Source organism: Aquarana catesbeiana, linkage group LG12 (assembly GCF_042186555.1).
Source record: "Aquarana catesbeiana isolate 2022-GZ linkage group LG12, ASM4218655v1, whole genome shotgun sequence".
In the NCBI taxonomy this organism is placed as follows: Eukaryota; Metazoa; Chordata; class Amphibia; order Anura; family Ranidae; genus Aquarana; species Aquarana catesbeiana.
In genome coordinates, this window is record NC_133335.1 from 43795809 (window position 1) to 43817868 (window position 22060).

A 22060-nucleotide genomic window follows, 5' to 3' on the forward strand; every position below is an offset into this window, starting at 1 on the left:
AGCGGCTATGGCTGCTGGCAGTAATCACATGCAGAAAAATCTGACAGGCTGGTTGTCCATCGATGGATTGAAAATTCGTATGGTCACTGTTGAATCAGCCGAATATCGATCCATGGATGACTGGCTTAAAGCATACATTGACTGTAGTGGTTATAAAGATACAATTTATCCTGGGTCCCTTTAGTCAGAAGGCCAAACCTTGACAACTAATTTATTTTAATTAATATCTCAGCGTGTGGTTTATTGATTTTTACATGTATGTTATCCAATACATTTACTTGCTGCAGCTCATTTAGGGTGTATTCCATTTGCGTGGTTTCACTTAAATTGATAAATTTATTTTTATAAATACCTGTGCACTCAGAATACATTCTATACATAAAAAAGCAACATTTCTCTTTTTTTTTTTTTTTTTTTTTAAACATTTGGTTTTACTGGAGATAGAGAAAAAGAAAATGTACAATACGCAAATAGCAGATACAACTGCTCATTGAATACAACGCATTAGTACAGCAATCATGTAGATTATAAGTTATCTTAAGGAACTTATAAGTGAGTGGGAAACTCATGGAAGGTTAGAACCATACATTTAATGAGAATTATCTATGGATTATTTACAGGATTGTGGTTTCACCAGCGTCACTGGTCAAAGAACCCAGAGAAGAGGAATGGGTTGAGTGAGCCAAGATTGACCTTAAAATTGCTTAATTCTCCATGACACTTTGCAGATGTCAATGTTCAACAAAGAGGAAAAAAGGAGTAGTAAATAGGGTGAAAAGAAGGATAGAAAAGAAATTACATATATACAGTATATAAGGGTGTCCATATGTAGTACTAGTTAGAAATGTATGCATTTGGCCTCATCATGGTCTTCTCTTTTTTTTTTTTTTTTTTTATGTCCCAACTCCCATTGTGTTGACTGTTGTTTGAGACTGTAGTGGTCTTTATAGCCATTAAAAAAGTGCAATTTTACCTTTCATGAAACTCAAGAGCTGAAGAAGATAGTTAAAGCGTATTCCACGAAATGCAATGTGACACTAATTATATGTTTGCACTAGGTTCTTGTGGCTTTTGATAGTATTGCAAAAAATGTCAGCATGCTCACTTACCAGTCTCTTTTACTCTTGCAGGTGAGTTTTTCCATTGAAGCAAAAGTTCGAGGTTGCCCTGCCGAGAAGGTGAAGACATTTTCCATCAAACCTGTGGGATTTAAAGATTCCCTGACTGTGACTGTACACTTCCAGTGTGAATGTGACTGTCAGCAGTATGATGAACCAAACAGCTACACATGTAATAAAGGAAATGGGACCCTCAGCTGTGGAACCTGTGACTGTCACCCTGGCTGGTTAGGACCACATTGTGAGTGCTCCGAGGAGGATTATGACCAATCAAAACAAGACCGCTGCAGCCAAAAGGACAAAGGTGTCCTCTGTTCCGGGAGAGGAGAGTGTGTGTGCGGCCAGTGCATTTGTCATACCGGTGACTTTGGCAAAGTGTGGGGGAAATACTGTGAATGCGATGACAACTCCTGTATGCGGTACAAGGGCGAAATATGCTCAGGTAAGGCAAAACTTTTAACGGATACAGAACAAACTATACAATTGTGTATTGTACTGCTGATGGAGCATGTGATGAAGACACCAATATGTTTATATGCTTGGCGAACTGAAAGGTTCAGTTTAATGGTGCCCATACACTAGACAAAATATTGTTTGAAAATATGTCATTTGGACAGTTCATTCGTTTTTCGTCCAGTTAATGGGCACAAATCGAAAATCGGTTGTGAGCCATATAATCGAAGGAAAAGTTTGGAAAACGAACAGACCATAAATTAAAGTGTTTCCCGCCCGTTCAAAATTTGAACTGTTGGTACTGCGCATATGTGACCCAGAGGCAAAAAACAAACGAGAAACTCAATTTATGTCCATTGAACAATTTATCGTTCGAAATAGGGTCATTACATGATGGCAATATCGTTTGCTCTCACGACGTGTGTTCGTTTTTTGAAAACACGTTCAAATGATTTTTTGACTGGTGTATGGCTAGCATAAGGCTTGGTTCACACCTATGCATGGGGAGCCACCATTCATTCTGAATGGCACCCCCACGCATGTAAAAATGCAGTGCGTTTGCGGGTGCAGGAACCACAGGGAAATCGCATGGTCAAAATGACCAGGCCATTTTCCTGCGGGCTGCGCTTTGAAAAAGGTGCATGCACCTTTTTCTGTGGAAAACGCAGGCAAAGCAGCCCATTCAAATTAATAGGCTGCCGTGCCTGCACAAATGCCTACCAGAAGAAAGCAGAGAAGTGGGTTACCTAGGGTAAAGGAAACATTAAAAAAAAGAAAATATGGAAGCTGCCTTTGCTGACTGATACTTTTGAAAATGCTAGCTGTTTACTCTGCTAATCTGTCTACTTTAGACATTCTGAGATATTGACCTGGAACACGCATGTAGATTAAAAGTTCTGACTTCATTTGCTGCATGCTTGCTCCAGTTCTGTGCCTTAGACAGCAGTGAAGACATTAAATCATCATCATGCCCAAGCTGATAGTATTTCTAGAAGTGGGTGGTTGTCATTGAGTGATGCAAACCTAACAAAGCTTGGCTTCAAAGTACACTATATTGTCAAAAGTATTGGGACGCCTGCCTTTACACGCACATGAACTTTAATGGCATCCCAGTCTTAGTCCATAGGGTCCAAAATTGAGTTGGCCCACCATTTGCACCTATAACAGCTTCAACTCTTCTGTGAAGGCTGCCCACAAGGTTTAGGAGTGTGTCTATGGGAATGTTTGACCATTCTTCCAGAAGCGCATTTGTGAGGTCCGGTACTGATGTTGGACGAGAAGGCCTGACTCGCAGTCATTGCTCTAATTCATCCCAAAGGTGTTCTATTGGGTTGAGGTCAGGACTCTGTGCAGGCCAGTCAAGTTCCTTCACCACAAACTCGCTCATCCATGTCTTTATGGACCTTGCTTTGTGCACTGGTCCAGATCATTTGGTGGAGGGGGGATTATGGTGTGGGGTTGTTTTGCAGGGGTTGGGCATAGCCCCTTAGTTTCAGTGAAGAAACTCTTAAGGCCTCAGCATACCAAGACATTTTGGACAATTTCATAATCCCAACTTTGTGGGAACAGTTTGGGGATGGCCCCTTCCTGTTCCAACATGACTGCGCACTAGTGCACAAAGCACGTTTGGGGTGGAGGAACTTGCACAGACTCCTGACCTCAATCCAATAGAACACCTTTTGGATGAATTAGAGCGGCGACTGCAAGCCAGGCCTTCTCAGTCAGTACCTGACCTCACAAAAGTGCCTCTGGAAGAATGGTCAAACATTCCCATAGACACACTCCTAAAGCTTGTGGACAGCCTTCCCAGAACAGTTGAAGCTGTTATAGCTGCAAAGGGTGGGCCAACTCAATATTGAACCCTACGGACTAAGACTGGGATGCCATTAAAATTCATGTGCGTGTAAAAGCACACGTCCCAATACTTTTAATAATATAGTGTATATCCAAAGCAAAAATACCTTTTTTTACTTTTGGATAGCATAGCGGATGGTTGAAACCACTACTTGGAGGCACAACAGGAAATGGGAGGACACCTCCTATGAGAAAGATGTCACTCGAACAGGTGGCCCCATTGGTTGGTCTCCCCTCTACTCCTGTTACATACAGATACTTAGTAGGTGAGGTTGAAAAAAGACACAAGTCCATCAAGTCCAACCCATGTGTGTGATTATAAATTGCTGCTAAAAATTAGAAATCTACAACTCATGATACATTAGTGTGATGGTCAGTGAGAAGAATGGTCCTTACACTTGGAATTATTGGGAAGAATTACCCTCTTACAGATAGCTGAAAAGAATAATGGTGTCGGTGGGAACTTATCGGAGAGGCAGAAATGGCTCAATTCTGAAGGAACCCCTAGCAACCTCTGGAGGAACCCTAGGGTTCCACAGAACCCTGGTTGAGAATCGCTGTGCTAGATGTTGAAATTCCCATAGCAAAGTAGCAGGGTCTTTCGACACCAAACTAGAATCTTTGTACAGTAAATTACGGAATGTGTATTCTTCCATAAGACTCGGATTTTCATGCTCATAGAACCAGGTTCTGCACATGATTAGAAGAACTATAGGGTGGATTCATCTCTAATGTAGGTTACACACAGGCATGCTGCAGAGGAATTCAATCAGACGGTAGTAAATGTGGGAGTGTCTGTGACATCACCAAATGTTCTGTCTGAAAAACAATCGCATAACATCCTCTATAAACCGCACAGCATTGTCTGTAACTAATATGATTAATATGGGTTACAGCCAAACATTTATTGGAATCCTCGTATTTACCAACCCAAAAAATTGTTTGCAAACTTCCCTGGGATTTAACAAGATCCAACATCATTCAAAAGTGAATAGGAAATCTGTGAGTTTACTGAGAAAGCAAAGTCCTAAAGTAGAACCCCAGCCAAATATTTGTTCTATTTTTAGAGAAATGAAGGCTTAGAACTGCTGTTGGGTTTTTATTCCTGGCTATGCTCCAGTTGGAGAGATTTGCTCTGGCTTCCTGTTCGGGTGATAGGTAGTCAATGGTACAGCAGAAAGTAACAGGAAATTACAATTTTTTTGAAGCTGAACTCTGGCTTTCATTCCCACCTATACATACCTTCTTTCCAATGACCCACTGGCCAATCACTTGATTGACCAGAGAGCCCTCTTCTCCTTCGGTAGTGGTGATGGTAACTTTTCTCTCCTGGACCGAGGGGTACTAATGTAATGACTTGTGACCACCATTCAATCCACTTTAAAGATAAACTGTCATCACATATGGGGTTCTCAGAGCTTAAAGTGGAACTAATCCCCCCATATCGTTTTCAGCCAAGGAAGCGACCATCTTGGTCTCTATATGATCTTCAACCGCCATCATGCTGCAACGTTTTTATGTCACATGGTATTTGCGCTGCGGTTTTTCAAGCAGGATTTTTGGGGAAAAAATATATTTTAATGCAAAAAAGCACAATATATAAACGAATTATATTATAAATATATATATAAATATATATTATATTAATTATAATAATGGTAAAATATAAAAGATGATGTTACGCTGAGTAAATAGATACCTAACATGTCACGCTTTAAAATGACAACAAATGTTCGTGGAATGGTGACAAACTTCAATACTTAAAATTCTCCATAGGCTTTAAAAATGTTTACAGGTTACCAGTTTAGAGTTACAGAGAAGGTTCAGAGCTACAATTATTGCTCTTGCTATAACGTTTATGGCGATACCTCACATGTGTGGTGTGAACTCTGTTTACATATGCGTGCGGAACATATGGGTTTGCTTCTGCGAGCGAGCACAAAGAGATGGGGCGCTTTAAATTTTTTTCATTATTTTTTTTTTTTTTTTACACTGTCCCTTTAGGGCCGGTTCCCACTGATGCGATGTCCAAGATCAGATGTGGTTCGCGCCGCACTGCAGTGCAAATCACTTGCGATCTCTGTGTGATGCGATTTCAGCCATACAGATAGTATGGCTGAATTTGCATCGCATTCGGACCAAACTCGCACAGGACCCTTTTTTTGGTTCACAGCAGAATCGGATCACGCGATTCTCGATCGAATATGAACATCCATGTGTTCCGCTTCCTGCCCGAATTTGCAGATCGCACTGTGACACGTAAACTGATTTAGGGGTGTCATTAATTTTAATTAACACTCCCAGCAGGTTGCATAGGGCAGTGTGAACTGCCGCCAGGAGACATGCGATGCGGGAACCCACAGTGGATTCGCAGGGTTCCCGCATCGCTGCAGTGTGAAACGAGCCTCATATTTATTCCTATGACAAGAAATGTAAACATCCCTTGTGATATAAATAAGGGATGACAAGTCCTCTTTATGGAGACATCTGGGGTATATAAGACCCCAGATCTCTCCTCTACTCTTTAAAAGCATCAGATCAAAAAACAAAACAATGATCTGATGCTTTAAAAAACAAATTGTTTACACCCGCCCTAAACTGGAAGTGATGTCATGACATCGCTCCCGGTCTCTTAGATTATAGAGAGGAGGAGAGACGATCTAGTCTCTCCTCACCTCTATGGCCAGCTGCGGAAACAGCGGTGAGCGGCGTCCCTTCTAAAAGTAATCCGGCGGCTAATCAGCTGCTCGGATTGCATTTATCAGAAAGAGAGAATCGTTGGCTGAAAAGAAAAAACCCTGGGGTTATGGTTGACAGCTTCAGCCATACCCGTGGTAAACCACTTCAAATCCGTCACGCATACACTATATTGTCAAACGTATTGGGACCCTGCCTTTACACGCACATGAACTTTAATGGCATCCCTGTCTTAGTCCGTAGGGTTCAATATTGAGTTGGCCCACTCTTCTGGGAAGGCTGTCCAAAAGGTTTAGGAGTGTGTCTATGGGAATGTTTGACCATTCTTCCAGAAGCTTATTTGTGAGGTCAAGCACTGATGATGGACGAGAAGGCGTGGCTCACAGTCAGTCACAGACAGGTGTTCTATCGGGTTGACGTCAGGACTCTGTGCAGGCCAGTCAAGTTCCTCCACCCCAAACTCGCTCATCCATGTCTTAATGGACCTTGCTTTCTGCACTGGTCCAAATCATTTGGTGGAGGGGGGATTATGGTGTGGGGTTGTTTTTCAGGGGTTGACCTTGGCCCCTTAGTTCCAGTGAAGGGAACTCTTAAGGCATCAGCATGCCAAGACATTTTGGACATTTTCATGCTGACAACTTGGTGGGAACAGTTTGGGGATGGCCCCTTTCCTGTTCCAACATGACTGCTCACCAGTGCACAAAGCAAGGTCCATAAAGACATGGATGAGCGAGTTTGGAGGGGAGGAACTTGACTGGCCTGCACAGAGTCCTGACCTCAACCCAATAGAACACTTTTGGGATGAATTAGAGAGGAGACTGCGAGCCAGGTCTTCTTGTCCACATCAGTGCCTGACCTCACAGATGCGATTCTGGAAGAATGGTCAAACATTCCCATAGACACACTCCTAAACCTTGTGGACAGCCTTCCCAGAAGAGTTAAAGCTGCTATAGCTGCAAAGGGTGGACCAACTCAATATTGAACCCTACGAACTAAGACTGGGATGCCACTAAAGTTCATGTGCGTGTAAAGGCAGGCACCCCCACTTTTGACAATATAGTGTGTGGACTGAATGCTGCTCACAAGTCATTAAATGACAGTAACATTCCTGGCGACCCAGGAGGGTAACTAGGGTTGCCTCTTTTTCTTCAAGCCAAACCAGAACACTTTAGCAGTGCACAGCAATATATATTTTTTTTTTTTTAGTATACACTATAGGATTGTAACAGATCTGGGACTCCTTTGGGCACTCCAAAGAGAATAGTAATGCGGTGCGCAGAGTGCCCCCTCACCTTTCTGTCACGCCCTGTTCTGAGCCACAGTCTTGTCTAAATAATGTCGGGTTTTGGAGAATGTGGGTTTTGAATCACGTGTTTGCATTTCAGTCCAGCCGAAACCCGGACACATCATTCAAAACCCGAACTGTCCAGGTTAATTCCCGAACAGGTGGCAACCCTAAGGGTAGCCCCGGTTGCATGTAGCTCTGTCTTTTTCTCTTTACTACCCTACTGTAGAATAGTAAGCACTGATGTCCCAATTCCTCTTGGATGCTTCCTTTTTGAATCATATAGCGTATGACTGCCTACTGATAACAGGCACCTCAAAGTGTCAAAACCCAAAAGCTGACAAGACCCATAAGATGTATATGGCGATGCTTTGTCCGATGTGCTTGTTACATACACAGTCACATGCATGCAAATGAAATAGTGAAAGGAGTGGCCCACAGATTGTGTTTAGATAAAAGTATAGTACATAGGAAGTTGTAATACATGAGGTGCAGTACACAAATGTTGTGAAATGTGGACGTCTCACTTTGGTGAGCTGTTTATTAGACATTGGTAAATATATAATACCTCCTGTCTAAGACCAGTGAAGTGGTGTGTCACACTTCATTATGAGATGGTTACTGATTCACCAGCAAAGTTGCAGCCATTACAGCTCACCTTCTCCTAATCATTGGTGTGACCATTATTTACCGCCTCCAGGGCTGGTATTTTGTGTCTACTAAATCGCTGCTCACCTTCCGGTTTTAGAACACGCAATCTGTTATCGTCAACAAAGCATTAGATGACAGATTAGCTGCCTAGCCATGGCTAATCCCCAACTCGTGGTTTCAATATCTGGTAAGGTAACAACATCAGGAGGTGACAATTATGGCTATTTATATCTGCAAATTACATTAAAGTAGTATTAAATTCTCAGCATTTTTTAGCTTAACACATTAAGCTCAATAAAATAAACATTCCTCAGTAAACTATTTGTTAAAATTCCTAACCTAGCACTTCACAGTTCACAGTTTTCAATGCGGGTGTTGCTTCTGCACTCTCAGTGCTGCTTTCCTTTTTAGGCTTCATGTACTCGGGACGTTTCTCAACCTCTCCTGAACCCTGGAACATCACAGCTAGAAATCCACATTAAAAAACATGTGTTTAGCAGAATTTACAAGCAGCGTTTAGCCGCGTTTGCGTTTAGGCGCGTTTACTAAAGATAACCTCAGGAGACCCTCCCAAATGATTAGAAAGCACTAAAAACAATTTATGTTTTAAAAATATAAAACATTAAAAACAACATTTATTAACTATTTCAGCCATTCTGTGAGAAAAGTGTGAGTAGCAGCTGAGAAAGCAGTGTGCTTGTAGATAGCTGTTTCTTTTTGGTTGGTTTGTTAATATGGATCCCATGATGAGCATGTGTGAGGAAATGCTCCTGATGTTGCTTTTGCTGAGGCTCCAAAGATGTAGAAAATGGCATGAGAGGACCAGAGTTCGTCGCTACTGGACACTTCCATTGATGGCTCAACGCATGTCCACAGGATACTTTTCTAATATGTATGTTCAGCTGCCTAATTACCCAGAGACATTTTTTAATTTTACACGCATGTCAATTGCCACCTTTGAAATTCTCGTGGAAAAGGTTCGACCCCGTCTAGTTTGCAAAATCTCAATGGTTGACGGGTGAGTGAAATTCATTTTCAACTTCAGCGTCAAGTAATGCAAGTTGTGTATTGTACAGCATAATTGGCTGATGAGGGGAATATCACATGGTATATCAAGCTTGCATACAGTGATAATTGAGTTTTTGGTGTGTTTTTAGCATTTTCAAAGGCTCAAAAGTAATCAATAAAACGCTACTAGACGAAAACGTGCCTAAATGCGGGTAGCCGCGTTTGGCATTTGAAATGCCTCTAAACTCAGCTTCTGAACGCATTTTTTGGGGTTCCAAAAAAAGCCTCTAAACACAACTGCCTAGAATCGACTATAAATGAACCTGTGTGCATGTACTGATAAGATTACATAGAGGAGAGTTCAGAGGCAGTTGAAATAAATGCCCAACTGCTCCTAAACCTCTGTTTACCAGCAGCAGTGTACATGAGGTCTTAGTTTATAGTCTTTACAGGGAAGAATTAACAGTGGACAGTGCAGTCTCCAGTCAGTCTTTTAACGATGGGGGTCTGAAGGTGGTGGTGGGGGATGGGGGGGGGTGGGGGGAAGGAGGACCAGGCCATAGATGGATCAAAATTCATCCGGTTCAGACCAGCCGAATTTCGATCCATCTATTGGCGGGCTGGTTGTACAGAAGTCAATTTCTCCATCGGCGGCTATAGCCGGTGGTGCTAATGAGTGTATTCTGAAAGTCTCCATGCTGTCAGAATACAATAGCTCTGCAGGAGGGATTCCCCCATCCACCTCGATTGTATGGATGGGGAAAGTAGATTCACTTTATTTTTTTCAGCCAGCTGGTTGCACGGAAGAGGATTATTCATGCCTTAGCCTTAGGCCCCTTTCACACTGGGGCGGGGTCGGCGGTAAAGCGTCGCTATTGTTAGCGGCGCTTTACTGTCGGTATTCGGCCGCTAGCGGGGCGGTTTTACCCGCTGCTAGCGGCCGAGAAAGGGTTAAAAACCACCGCAAAGCGCCTCTGCAGAGGCGCCTTGCCGGTGGTATAGCCGCACTGTCCCATTGATTTCAATGTGAAGGAGCGGAATATGCTGCTAGCAGGACTTTTTTTCCCATCCTGCTAGCGCACCGCTCCAGTGTGAAAGCCGTCGGGGCTTTCACACTGGAGTGACAGCAGCAGCTGTTTCGGGTCGGTTTTCAGGCGCCATTATTAGCGCAATAGCGCCTGCAAACCGCCCCAGTGTGAAAGGGGCCTTAGGTTTTGGGGCTGTCTGTTTCTATTAAAGCGGTAGTAATCTCTGTTAAAAAATGTTTTAAAAAAGGTTCCACCTGCAAGGCAATATCATAATGTGCTAGTATGCACTGCATACGAAAGAGTCATGAAAGAGTTGCCTTAAAACGAAGCCCTCCAGCGGCGCGCTGTCACCTTTGCAGAGGCTTCCATCTTTACATTTCTTCCTTCCAGGTTAGAGGACTTCGGGCATCTGACTGGCCGAGTCGCTATGACATCACCCCTGTGCATGTGTGCAGGATTCATAGCCATGGCACACAGCTCTGAAGGAACGACACAGGTATGCCCTTCCTTCGGAGTGCATGCGCCGGTGATATCACCGGCTGCTGCTCGCAAGAATATCTCCTAAACAGTGCACTTTTAGGAGAAAACTCATTTTACCTACTGGTAAGCTTACCGTAGGTAAAAATAAAATTCCAGGGTTTACTACCACTTTAATGCACACAGTGTAGGAAGACCTAACTCTAGTCTCTGCATGCAAGAGCAGTTCCATAGGATGCTGCAAGAAAAAGATCTTAAAGTGTTACTAAACCCACAACTGTAAAATCAGTCTGTATAGGCAGTAAAGCATGCTTGTTATACTCACTGTGGAACCTAAGGGGTTAATCCTCTGCATTGCGTAAAAAGGCTGTTTGATCCTGTCTTCTCTGATCCTCCCCTTCTTCCAGTGTCTTCAACTTATCTCTGGATATTATAGAAGCCAGGGGACAGACTGCACATGCTCAGTTTGGTGTGTATTGCTAGAGAGTTTTTTTTTCTTGGGAGAGCGCATGTGATCAGCACAGGGCCAATCAGCATTGTCCAGACAAAGGGTCAGGGGTCCTGCAGTCTTATATGACAGTGAGAGCAGAATGAAAACTCCTCCTAGAAGCTTTAACCAGACACTGATAGAAGTCACAAGACTACTATATACTGCTGATGAGAAAAGGTATTTAGCAATTTATATTTACCAAAACTATCGCATGTCCATGTTCTGTGTACTGTGGGAGGTCCGATATAGTGAATGTAGGGTCCTGGGTTAGTAACACTTTAAGGTCCATACACACGATCAGAAAATCATATGAAAAATACCGCTTTCGAATCGTTCGTACGATAATCTGATCGTTAGTACACACTTTACACACAGAGCCGATCACGACAGTTCATCTGATATTATCCGATGGGACAAACACGAAAATGTTTCTCGTACGATGCCAGATGGTACGATTTTCATGTAATCAGTACAGGCATACCCCACTTTTAAGTACACAATGGGGTTTAGTTACTAAAGCTGGGAAGTGCAAAATCAGGCTCACTTCTGCGTAGAAACCAATGAGCTTCTAACCCCAGCTTGTTCAATTAAGCTTTGGTAATAAAACCTGGAAGCTGATTGGTTTCTATCCAGAAGTGAGCCTGATTTTGCAGTTCCCAGCTTTAGTAAATAAACCCCATTGCGTACTTAAAAGTGGGGTATGCCTGTACAGTTTTCACATAAAAATGCAATACAGATGCAGTGCATTACATCGCTTCCAAATTTTTATTCTGTCGTACCAGAATTTTTGTAACTTTAGTAACCTCTTCATTTTCAATTCGAGAGTAGCATGCAAAATAAAAAAACAAAAAACAAAAGATCATTCGTCCGATAATCTCATTGCGTGTACCCAGCATTGCCTTGAAACAAGAAACCTGGGGAAGAGGTCATGGTACCAGTTCAAACTGGAAAACAGGCATGGCTAAAATGATGAAGAAGCTGCGTACTCACTCAAGTTATTAAATCAGCCGCTGAAAGTACTTAACAAACTGAGAGCTTAATATTACTTTAAAGTGGAGTTCCACCCCCCAAAAAAAAAATTAGTAATGTTCTTAAAAAAAATTAAAAAAAAACCATTTGGAGAAATTTTTTTTTTTACTTACCTCTAAATGCCTGTTGCTAGGGGGTCCCTCGTAGTCTGCCTCCTTCAGTGCCTGGGCTCCTGACGTCACTTGCCACGGCACAGAAAGGGAGATCACATCTCCACCCTCCCTCTTGTCAATCATCTGGGACATGTGACCGGTCCCAGATGATTGCGGGGCCAGTGACGGCGCGAGGTGCGGCTTGCGCATGCGCAGTGGATGCCCGGCTGTGAAGCCACAGCCGGGCGCCCACAGTTGAAATGCCGGCGCCGACGAGCGGGGGGGGGGGGGGACGAGCAGAGCTTCGATCCCCCGCATCTCTGGACCCTGGGACAGGTAAGTGTCCAATTAAAAGTCAGCAGCTGCAGTATTTGTAGCTGCTGACTTTTAATTTTTTTTTTTTAAATGGGAACCCCGCTTTAAGCTACCGATTAACCACTTGACGACCGCCTCACGCCGATGTACGTCGGCAAAGTGGCACGGACAGGCAAAATCACGTACAGGGTACGTGATTTGCCTTCCGCGGGTGGGGGGTCCGATCGGACCCCCCCCCCGGTGCCCGAGGCGGTCGTCTTTTGTCCAGCAGCGATCGGTGATGAGGGGGAGACCATCCGTTCGTGGCCCCCCCCTCGCGATCGCCGCCGGCCAATGAGAATCTTCCTTTGCTGCTGTATGCTAAACAGCAGCAAAGGAAATGATGTCATCTCTCCTCGGCTCGGTAATTTCCGTTCCGGCCCGAGGAGAGAAGACATCAATGTGAGTGTACAACACACACACACACAGTAGAACATGCCAGGCACACAAAACACCCCGATCCCCCCCCAATCACCCCCCCCCCCCTGTCACAAACTGACACCAGCAGTTTTTTTTTTTTTTTTTTTTTTTTTCTGATTACTGCATAGTGTCAGTTTGTGACAGTTACAGTGTTGGGACAGTTACTGTTACCCCCCTGTAGGTCTAGGATACCCCCCTAACCCCCCCTAATAAAGTTTTAACCCCTTGATCACCCCCTGTCACCAGTGTCACTAAGCGATCATTTTTCTGATCGCTGTATTAGTGTCGCTGGTGACGCTAGTTAGTGAGGTAAATATTTAGGTTCGCCGTCAGCGTTTTATAGCGTCAGGGACCCCCCTATACTATCTGATAAATGTTTTAACCCCTTGATTGCCCCCTAGTTAACCCTTTCACCACTGATCACCGTATAACCGTTACGGTTGACGCTGGTTAGTTTGTTTATTTTTTATAGTGTCAGGGCACCCGCCGTTTATTACCGAATAAAGGTTTAGCCCCCCGATCGCCCGGCGGTGATATGCGTCGCCCCAGGCAGCGTCAGATTAGCGCCAGTACCGCTAACACCCACGCACGCAGCATACGCCTCCCTTAGTGGTATAGTATCTGAACGCATCAATATCTGATCCGATCAGATCTATACTAGCGTCCCCAGCAGTTTAGGGTTCCCAAAAACGCAGTGTTAGCGGGATTAGCCCAGATACCTGCTAGCACCTGCGTTTTGTGCCTCCGCCCAGCCCACCCAAGTGCAGTATCGATCGATCACTGTCACTTACAAAACACTAAACGCATAACTGCAGCGTTCGCAGAGTCAGGCCTGATCCCTGCGATCGCTAACAGTTTTTTTGGTAGCATTTTGGTGAACTGGCAAGCACCAGCCCCAGGCGTCAGGTTAGCGCCAGTACCGCTAACACCCACGCACGCAGCATACGCCTCCCTTAGTGGTATAGTATCTGAACGGATCAATATCTGATCCGATCAGATCTATACTAGCGTCCCCAGCAGTTTAGGGTTCCCAAAAACGCAGTGTTAGCGGAATCAGCCCAGATACCTGCTAGCACCTGCGTTTTGCGCCTCCGCCCGGCCCAGCCCACCCAAGTGCAGTATCGATCGATCACTGACACTTACAAAACACTAAACGCATAACTGCAGCGTTCGCAGAGTCAGGCCTGATCCCTGCGATTGCTAACAGTTTTTTTGGTAGTATTTTGGTGAACTGGCAAGCACCAGCCCCAGGCAGCGTCAGATTAGCGCCAGTACCGCTAACACCCACGCACGCACCGTACACCTCCCTTAGTGGTATAGTATCTGATCGCATCAATATCTGATCCGATCAGATCTATACTAGCGTCACCAGCAGTTTAGGGTTCCCAAAAACGCAGTGTTAGCGGGATCAGCCCAGATACCTGCTAGCACCTGCGTTTTGCCCCTCCGCCCGGCCCGGCCCAGCCCACCCAAGTGCAGTATTGATCGATCACTGTCACTTACAAAACACTAAACGCATAACTGCAGCGTTCGCAGAGTCAGGCCTGATCCCTGCGATCGCTAACAGTTTTTTGGTAGCGTTTTGGTGAACTGGCAAGCGCCAGCGGCCTAGTACACCCCGGTCGTAGTCAAACCAGCACTGCAGTAACACGTGGTGACGTGGCGAGTCCCATAAGTGCAGTTGAAGCTGGTGAGGTGGCAAGCACAAGTAGTGTCGCGCTGCCACCAAAAAGACAAACACAGGCCCGTCGTGCCCATAGTGCCCTTCCTGCTGCATTCGCCAATCCTAATTGGGAACCCACCGCTTCTGCAGCGCCCGTACTTCCCCCATTCACATCCCCAACCAAATGCAGTCGGCTCCATGAGAGGCATTTTTATGTCCTCCCGAGTACCCCTACCCAACGAACCCCCCAAAAAAGATGTTGTGTCTGCAGCAAGCGCGGATATAGGCGTGACGCCCACTATTATTGTCCCTCCTGTCCTGACAATCCTGGTCTTTGCATTGGTGAATGTTTTGAACGCTACCATTCACTAGTTGAGTATTAGCGTAGGGTACAGCATTGCACAGACTAGGCACACTTTCACAGGGTCTCCCAAAATGCCATCGCATTTTGAGAGACCCGAACCTGGAACCGGTTACCGTTATAAAAGTTAGTTACAAAAAAAGTGTAAAAAAAAAAAAAAATATGAAATAAAAAAAAATAGTTGTTGTTTTATTGTTCTCTCTTTCTCTATTCTCTCTCTATTGTTCTGCTCTTTTTTACTGTATTCTATTCTGCAATGTTTTATTGTTATTGTTATTGTTATTATGTTTTATCATGTTTGTTTTTCAGGTATGTAATTATTTATACTTTACTGTTTACTGTGCTTTATTGTTAACCATTGTTAACCATTTTTTTGTCTTCAGGTACGCCATTCACGACTTTGAGTGGTTATACCAGAATGATGCCTGCAGGTTTAGGTATCATCTTGGTATCATTCTTTTCAGCCAGCGGTCGGCTTTCATGTAAAAGCAATCCTAGCGGCTAATTAGCCTCTAGACTGCTTTTACAAGCCGTGGGAGGGAATGCCCCCCCCCCCCCCCCCACCGTCTTCCGTGTTTTTCTCTGGCTCTCCTGTCTCAACAGGGAACCTGAGAATGCAGCCGGTGATTCAGCCAGCTGACCATAGAGCTGATCAGAGACCAGAGTGGCTCCAAACATCTCTATGGCCTAAGAAACCGGAAGCTACGAGTATTTCATGACTTAGATTTCGCCGGATGTAAATAGCGCCATTGGGAAATTGGGGAAGCATTTTATCACACCGATCTTGGTGTGGTCAGATGCTTTGAGGGCAGAGGAGAGATCTAGGGTCTAATAGACCACAATTTTTTCAAAAAAGAGTACCTGTCACTACCTATTGCTATCATAGGGGATATTTACATTCCCCGAGATAACAATAAAAATGATTAAAAAAAAAAATATGAAAGGAACAGTTTAAAAGTAAGATTAAAAAAGCAAAAAAATAATAAAGAAAAAAAAAAAAAAAACACCCCTGTCGCCCCCTGCTCTCGCGCTAAGGCGAACGCAAGCGGCGGTCTGTCGTTAAACGTAAACAGCAATTGCACCATGCATGTGAGGTATCACCGCGAAGGCCAGATCGAGTGCAGTAATTTTTCCAGTAGACCTCCTCTGTAAATCTAAAGTGGTAACCTGTAAAGGCTTTTGAAGGCTTTTAAACATGTATTTATTTTGTTGCCACTGCACGTTTGTGCGCAATTTTAAAGCATGTCATGTTTGGTATCCATGTACTCGGCCTAAGATCATCTTTTTTATTTCATCAAACATTTGGGCAATATAGCGTGTTTTAGTGCATTAAAATTAAAAAAAGTGTGTTTTTTCCCCAAAAAATGCGTTTGAAAAATCGCTGCGCAATTACTGTGTGAAAAAAAAAAATGAAACACCCACCATTTTAATCTGTAGGGCATTTGCTTTAAAAAAATATATAATGTTTGGGGGTTCAAAGTAATTTTTTTGCAAAAAAAAAAAACTTTTTCATGTAAACAATAAGTGGCAGAAAGGGCTTTGTCTTCAAGTGGTCAGAAGAGTGGGTGATGTGTGACATAAGCTTCTAAATGTTGTGCATAAAATGCCAGGACAGTTCAAAACCCCCCCAAATGACCCCATTTTGGAAAGTAGACACCCCAAGCTATTTGCTGAGAGGCATGTCGAGTCCATGGAATATTTTATATTGCGACACAAGTTGCGGGAAAGAGACAAATTTTTTTTTTTTTTTTTTTTTTTGCACAAAGTTGTCACTGAGGCTCGGTTCACACATGGGCGGCACGACTTGCAGGTCGCCTCAGCGAGGCGACCTGCAAACGACTGCCGGGGCGACTTGCGAGACGACTTCTGCATAGAAGTCTATGCAAGTCGCCCCAAGTCGCCCCCAAAGTAATACAGGAACCTTTTTCTAAGTCGGAGCGACTTGCGTCGCTCCGATTAGAACGGTTCCATAGCACAGAACGGGAGGCGACTTGTCAGGCGACTAGGTCGCCTGACAAGTCGCCCCAGTGTGAACCGAGGCTAAATGATATATTGCTCAAACATGCCATGGAAATATGTGAAATTACACCCCAAAATACATTCTGCTGCTTCTCCTGAGTACGGGGATACCACATGCGTGAGACTTTTTGGGAGCCTAGCCGCGTACGGGACCCCGAAAACCAAGCACCGCCTTCAGGCTTTCTAAGGGCGTGAATTTTTGATTTCACTCTTCACTGCCTATCACAGTTTCGGAGGCCATGGAATGCCCAGGTGGCACAAAACCCCCCCAAATGACCCCATTTTGGAAAGTAGACACCCCAAGCTATTTGCTGAGAGGTATAGTGAGTATTTTGCAGACCTCACTTTTTGTCACAAAGTTTTGAAAATTGAAAAAAGAAAAAAAAAAATGTTTTTTCTTGTCTTTCTTCATTTTCAAAAACAAATGAGAGCTGCAAAATACTCACCATGCCTTTCAGCAAATAGCTTGGGGTGTCTACTTTCCAAAATGGGGTCATTTGGGGGGGTTTTGTGCCACCTGGGCATTCCATGGCCTCCGAAACTGTGATAGGCAGTAAAGAGTGAAATCAAAAATTTTCACCCTTAGAAATCCTGAAGGCAGTGATTGGTTTTCGGGGTCCAGTACGCGGCTAGGCTCCCAAAAAGTCCCACACATGTGGTATCCCCATACTCAGGAGAAGCAGCTAAATGTATTTTGGGGTGCAATTCCACATATGCCCATGGCCTGTGTGAGCAATATATCATTTAGTGACAACTTTATGAAAAAAAAAAAAAAAAAAAAAAAAAGTGTCACTTTCCCGCAACTTGTGTCAAAATATAAAATATTCCATGGACTCAATATGCCTCTCAGCAAATAGCTTGGGGTGTCTACTTTCCAAAATGGGGTCATTTTGGGGGGTTTTGTGCCATCTTGGCATTCCATGGCCTCCGAAAACTGTGATAGGCAGTGAAGAGTGAAAGCAAAAATTTACACCCTTAGAAATCCTGAAGGCGGTGATTGGTTTTCGGGGTCCCATACGCGGCTAGGCTCCCAAAAAGTCCCACACATGTGGTATCCCCATACTCAGGAGAAGCAGCTAAATGTATTTTGGGGTGCAATTCCACATATGCCCATGGCCTGTGTGAGCAATATATCATTTAGTGACCACTTTTTGTAAATATTTTTTTTTTTTTTTTTGTCATTTTTCAATCACTTGGGACAAAAAAAAAAAATATTCAATGGGTTCAACATGCCTCTCAGCAATTTCCTTGGGGTGTCTACTTTCCAAAATGGGGTCATTTGGGGGGGTTTTGTACTGCCCTGCCATTTTAGCACCTCAAGAAATGACATAGGCAGTCATAAACTAAAAGCTGTGTAAATTCCAGAAAATGTACCCTAGTTTGTAGACGCTATAACTTTTGCGCAAACCAATAAATATACGCTTATTGACATTTTTTTTACCAAAGACATGTGGCCGAATACATTTTGGCCTAAATGTATGACTAAAATTTAGTTTATTGGATTTTTTTTATAACAAAAAGTAGAAAATATCATTTTTTTTCAAAATTTTCGGTCTTTTTCCGTTTATAGCGCAAAAAATAAAAACCGCAGAGGTGATCAAATACCATCAAAAGAAAGCTCTATTTGTGGGAAGAAAAGGACGCAAATTTCGTTTGGGTACAGCATTGCATGACCGCGCAATTAGCAGTTAAAGCGACGCAGTGCCAAATTGGAAAAAGACCTCTGGTCCTTAGGCAGCATAATGGTCCGGGGCTCAAGTGGTTAAAAGGATAGTAATTGTTGTGCAGGTTCATAGGGATACTGTTTATTTTACTAATCACCAATGGGTTACGTTTTGGGAAAGCCCCTTATAGATTAGTGGGTTGTAAACTCCTCCCTGAACCCTCTCTACAGGTACTACAGAGCCCTTCTCCTTTATCCCGTTAGCGCCGACTGTACGCACATATGCGGCCCCGGCTTTAAGGGGTTATACCGGGATGATGTCTGCAGCTGCAGGCATCATCCCAGTCCGTTTTTTTTAGACCCCTTTCACACTGGGGCGGTTTGCAGGCGCTATTGCGCTAAAAATAGCGCCTGCAAACCGGTCCGAAACAGCCACTGCTGTGTCTCCAGCGTGAAAGCCCCGAGGGCTTTCACACTGGAGCGGTGTGCTAGCAGGACGGGAAAAAAAGTCCTGCTAGCAGCAGCTTCGGAGCGGTAAAAGAGCGGTGTATACAATGGGGCAGCGCGGCTATACTGCCGGCAAAGCGTCTCTGCAGAGACGCTTTGCAGTGGGTTTTAACCCTTTCTCAGTTGCCCTAAAATCGCCCTGCTAGCAGCCGTCTACCGCCGCAAAAACGACGGTAAAGCGGCGCTAATAATAGCGCCGCTTTACCGCCGACGCACCTCCTGCCCCAGTGTGAAAGGGGTCTTAGAGCGGGCGGTCAGCTCTTTAGGGATAACAACCGATGCAGCTAAAAGCTGTTATCTCGACAGAGCAGGAGGGGACGCCCCCCCCTCCTGCTGCCTTCCGCCGCTCTTCCCGGGCCTCCCATCCCACCGGGAGACCCGAGCCACGATCCCACACTTCCGCTGGCTAGAGTGAGACTGGAACTAAGCCGGACACAGGATCGATCGAGTGTCCTATGCGTTAACACGGAAGCGACGTCACAACATCACTTCCGGTTTACTCGGCTGCCAATGGCGGCGATTTAAAAAAAAAAATGACAGTATTCAGAATCGCAGTTTTTGGCGATCTGAATACTTTAAAGTGCAAAGGAGGGATTTGGGGTCTTTTAGACCCCCGATCTCTCCATAAAGAGTACCTGTCACCACTTATTACTGTCACAAGGGATGTCTACAATAAAAGTGATCACATTTTTTTTTTTTAAGAGACAATGTAAAAAAAATAAATAAACGAAAACTTTTTTTTTAAAGCGCCCCCCGTCCCCACAGCAAAGAAAACGCACACATAAGTCGCGCCCTCATATGTAAACAGTGTTCAAATCACACATGTGAGGTATCGCCGTGATCGCCAGAGCGAGAGCAAAAATTCTAGCACTAGACCTCCTCTGTAACTCTAACCTGGTAATCGTTAATTTATTTAAAGCATCGCTTATGGAGATTTTTAGGTACCGTAGTTTGTCGAGATTGCATGAGTGTGCGCAATTTCAAAGCGTGACATGTTAAGTATCTAAATTGGGCTAACTTTACTGTTTAGTTTTTTTATTAATTCATGAAAGTGTCTTTTTTCCCCAAAAATTGCGTTTGAAAGACCGCTGCGCAAATACAGTGTGACATAAAATATTGCAACGATCGCCATTTTATTCTCCAGAGTCTCTGCTAAAAAAAAAAATATATATATATATATATATATATATATATATATATATATATATATATATATATATATAATGTTTGGGGGTTCTAAGTAATTTTCTAGCAAAAAATATGGATTTGAACTTTTAAGCAACGAATGTCAGAAACATGCTTAGGCATGAAAGGGTTATATATGGACACCCCCCCCCACACACACACACACACACACACACACACACACACATGATCACATGTTCAATCAGGGAAGATCAATATCTGTGCGCTGACAGGCTCAGAAGATTGGTGCAGCCCATAGATAGCTAAATAATCAACTCACTTGATCTAGAACAACATAATCTATCCATGTGTCACCTACTTATGAAGGTACTTTTAGAATTTAGTTATATAAAAAAAAGGGTCAAAAGATATAAAGTATTAAATGTTTTTTGCAGAGTAATGATCTTTTCCATGCCATACTCTAGTTCAGCAATGGGTGTCGGCACTTTTCCCTTTCCATACATGTGAGGAATCCACAGCTTGTTCTCACTTGCACATTCACAATGCACAATGTCGCACAATACTGGAGGATTTGCACTTTGACCTTTCCTAAGTGGCCCTGTAGGTCCAGGTCAGATCGCATTACACTCTCTTTATAATGGCAAACAAGAATTGTTTCTTTTACATAAATGTGCATTGCTTTGCATTCATTTTCCCACAGGCATTATTTTTCTAAAGGCATTGTTTCTGTAGCTGCTGTGCCCTTAAAAAAAAAAAGAAAAAAAAAAAGACTTTTACTGAGAGAAATATAATCATATTAATACAATTCTATTTTTTACTGTATGTTCTATTGGGAATATTAAAGTGATATTATAGTCAATTTTTTTTAAATTAAAATAAAAACATGAAACACGGATCTGCTCTGATACTCGTCTGATTTATGGGTAATCTCATACCTGCTGGAGTTCTCCACCGGCGGTCTCCGCTCCTCCTTTCTTCCGACTGCCCCCATAGCAAGCTGTTCAGATGCTCTCCCGAGCCGGGTTGTGTGTGCTCATTAGCCTCGTACACACAATCGGACTTTCTGACGGGAAATGTTCGATGACAGGCTGTTGACGGAAAATCCGACCATGTACATGCTCCATTGGACAATTGATGTCGGATTTTCCGCAGACAAATGTTGGATCGCAGGTTTCAAAATTTTCCACGAACAAATGTGTGTACACAAGTCCCTCGGACAAAAGTCCAAAGTACAAACACGCATGCTCGGAAGCAAGGACGAGCCAGAAGCGGTCGGTCTTGTAAATTAGCGTTCGTAATGGAGAATTAACATTTGTGATGTGGCGAATTATGAAATCTCGAAATGCAGCGCACAATTCTCTTCTTCTTTAACCACCTCAATACAGGGCACTTTCACCACCTTCCTGCCCAGGCCATTTTTCAGCTTTCAGCGCTGTCACACTTTGAATGACAATTGCGCGGTCATGCAACACTGTACCCAAATGAAATTGTTATCATTTTTTTCCCCACAAATAGAGCTTTCTTTTGGTGGTATTTGATCACCTCTGCGTTTTTTATTTTTTGCGCTATAAATAAAAGAAGAGTGACAAGTTTGAAAAAAAACACAATATTTTTTACTTTTTGCTATAATAAATATCCAATTTTTTTTTTTTTAACAATTTTTTTCCTCAGTTTAGGCCGATACGTATTCTTCTACATATTTTTGGTAAAAAAAAAAATCGCAATAAGCGTATATTGATTGGTTT

The 22060-nt window shown here is 43.5% G+C and overlaps 1 protein-coding gene across 1 annotated transcript in view; it reads left to right on the forward strand.

Annotated features, from left to right (window-relative positions):
- The window catches only part of ITGB3 (integrin subunit beta 3), a 135877-nt gene that overhangs the window by 83164 nt on the left and 30653 nt on the right, over positions 1–22060 (forward strand). The window contains exon 10 of the mRNA XM_073607661.1: positions 1131–1560. Coding sequence (XP_073463762.1) covers positions 1131–1560 — 430 coding nt within the window. The remainder of the gene's footprint in view (positions 1–1130; positions 1561–22060) is intronic.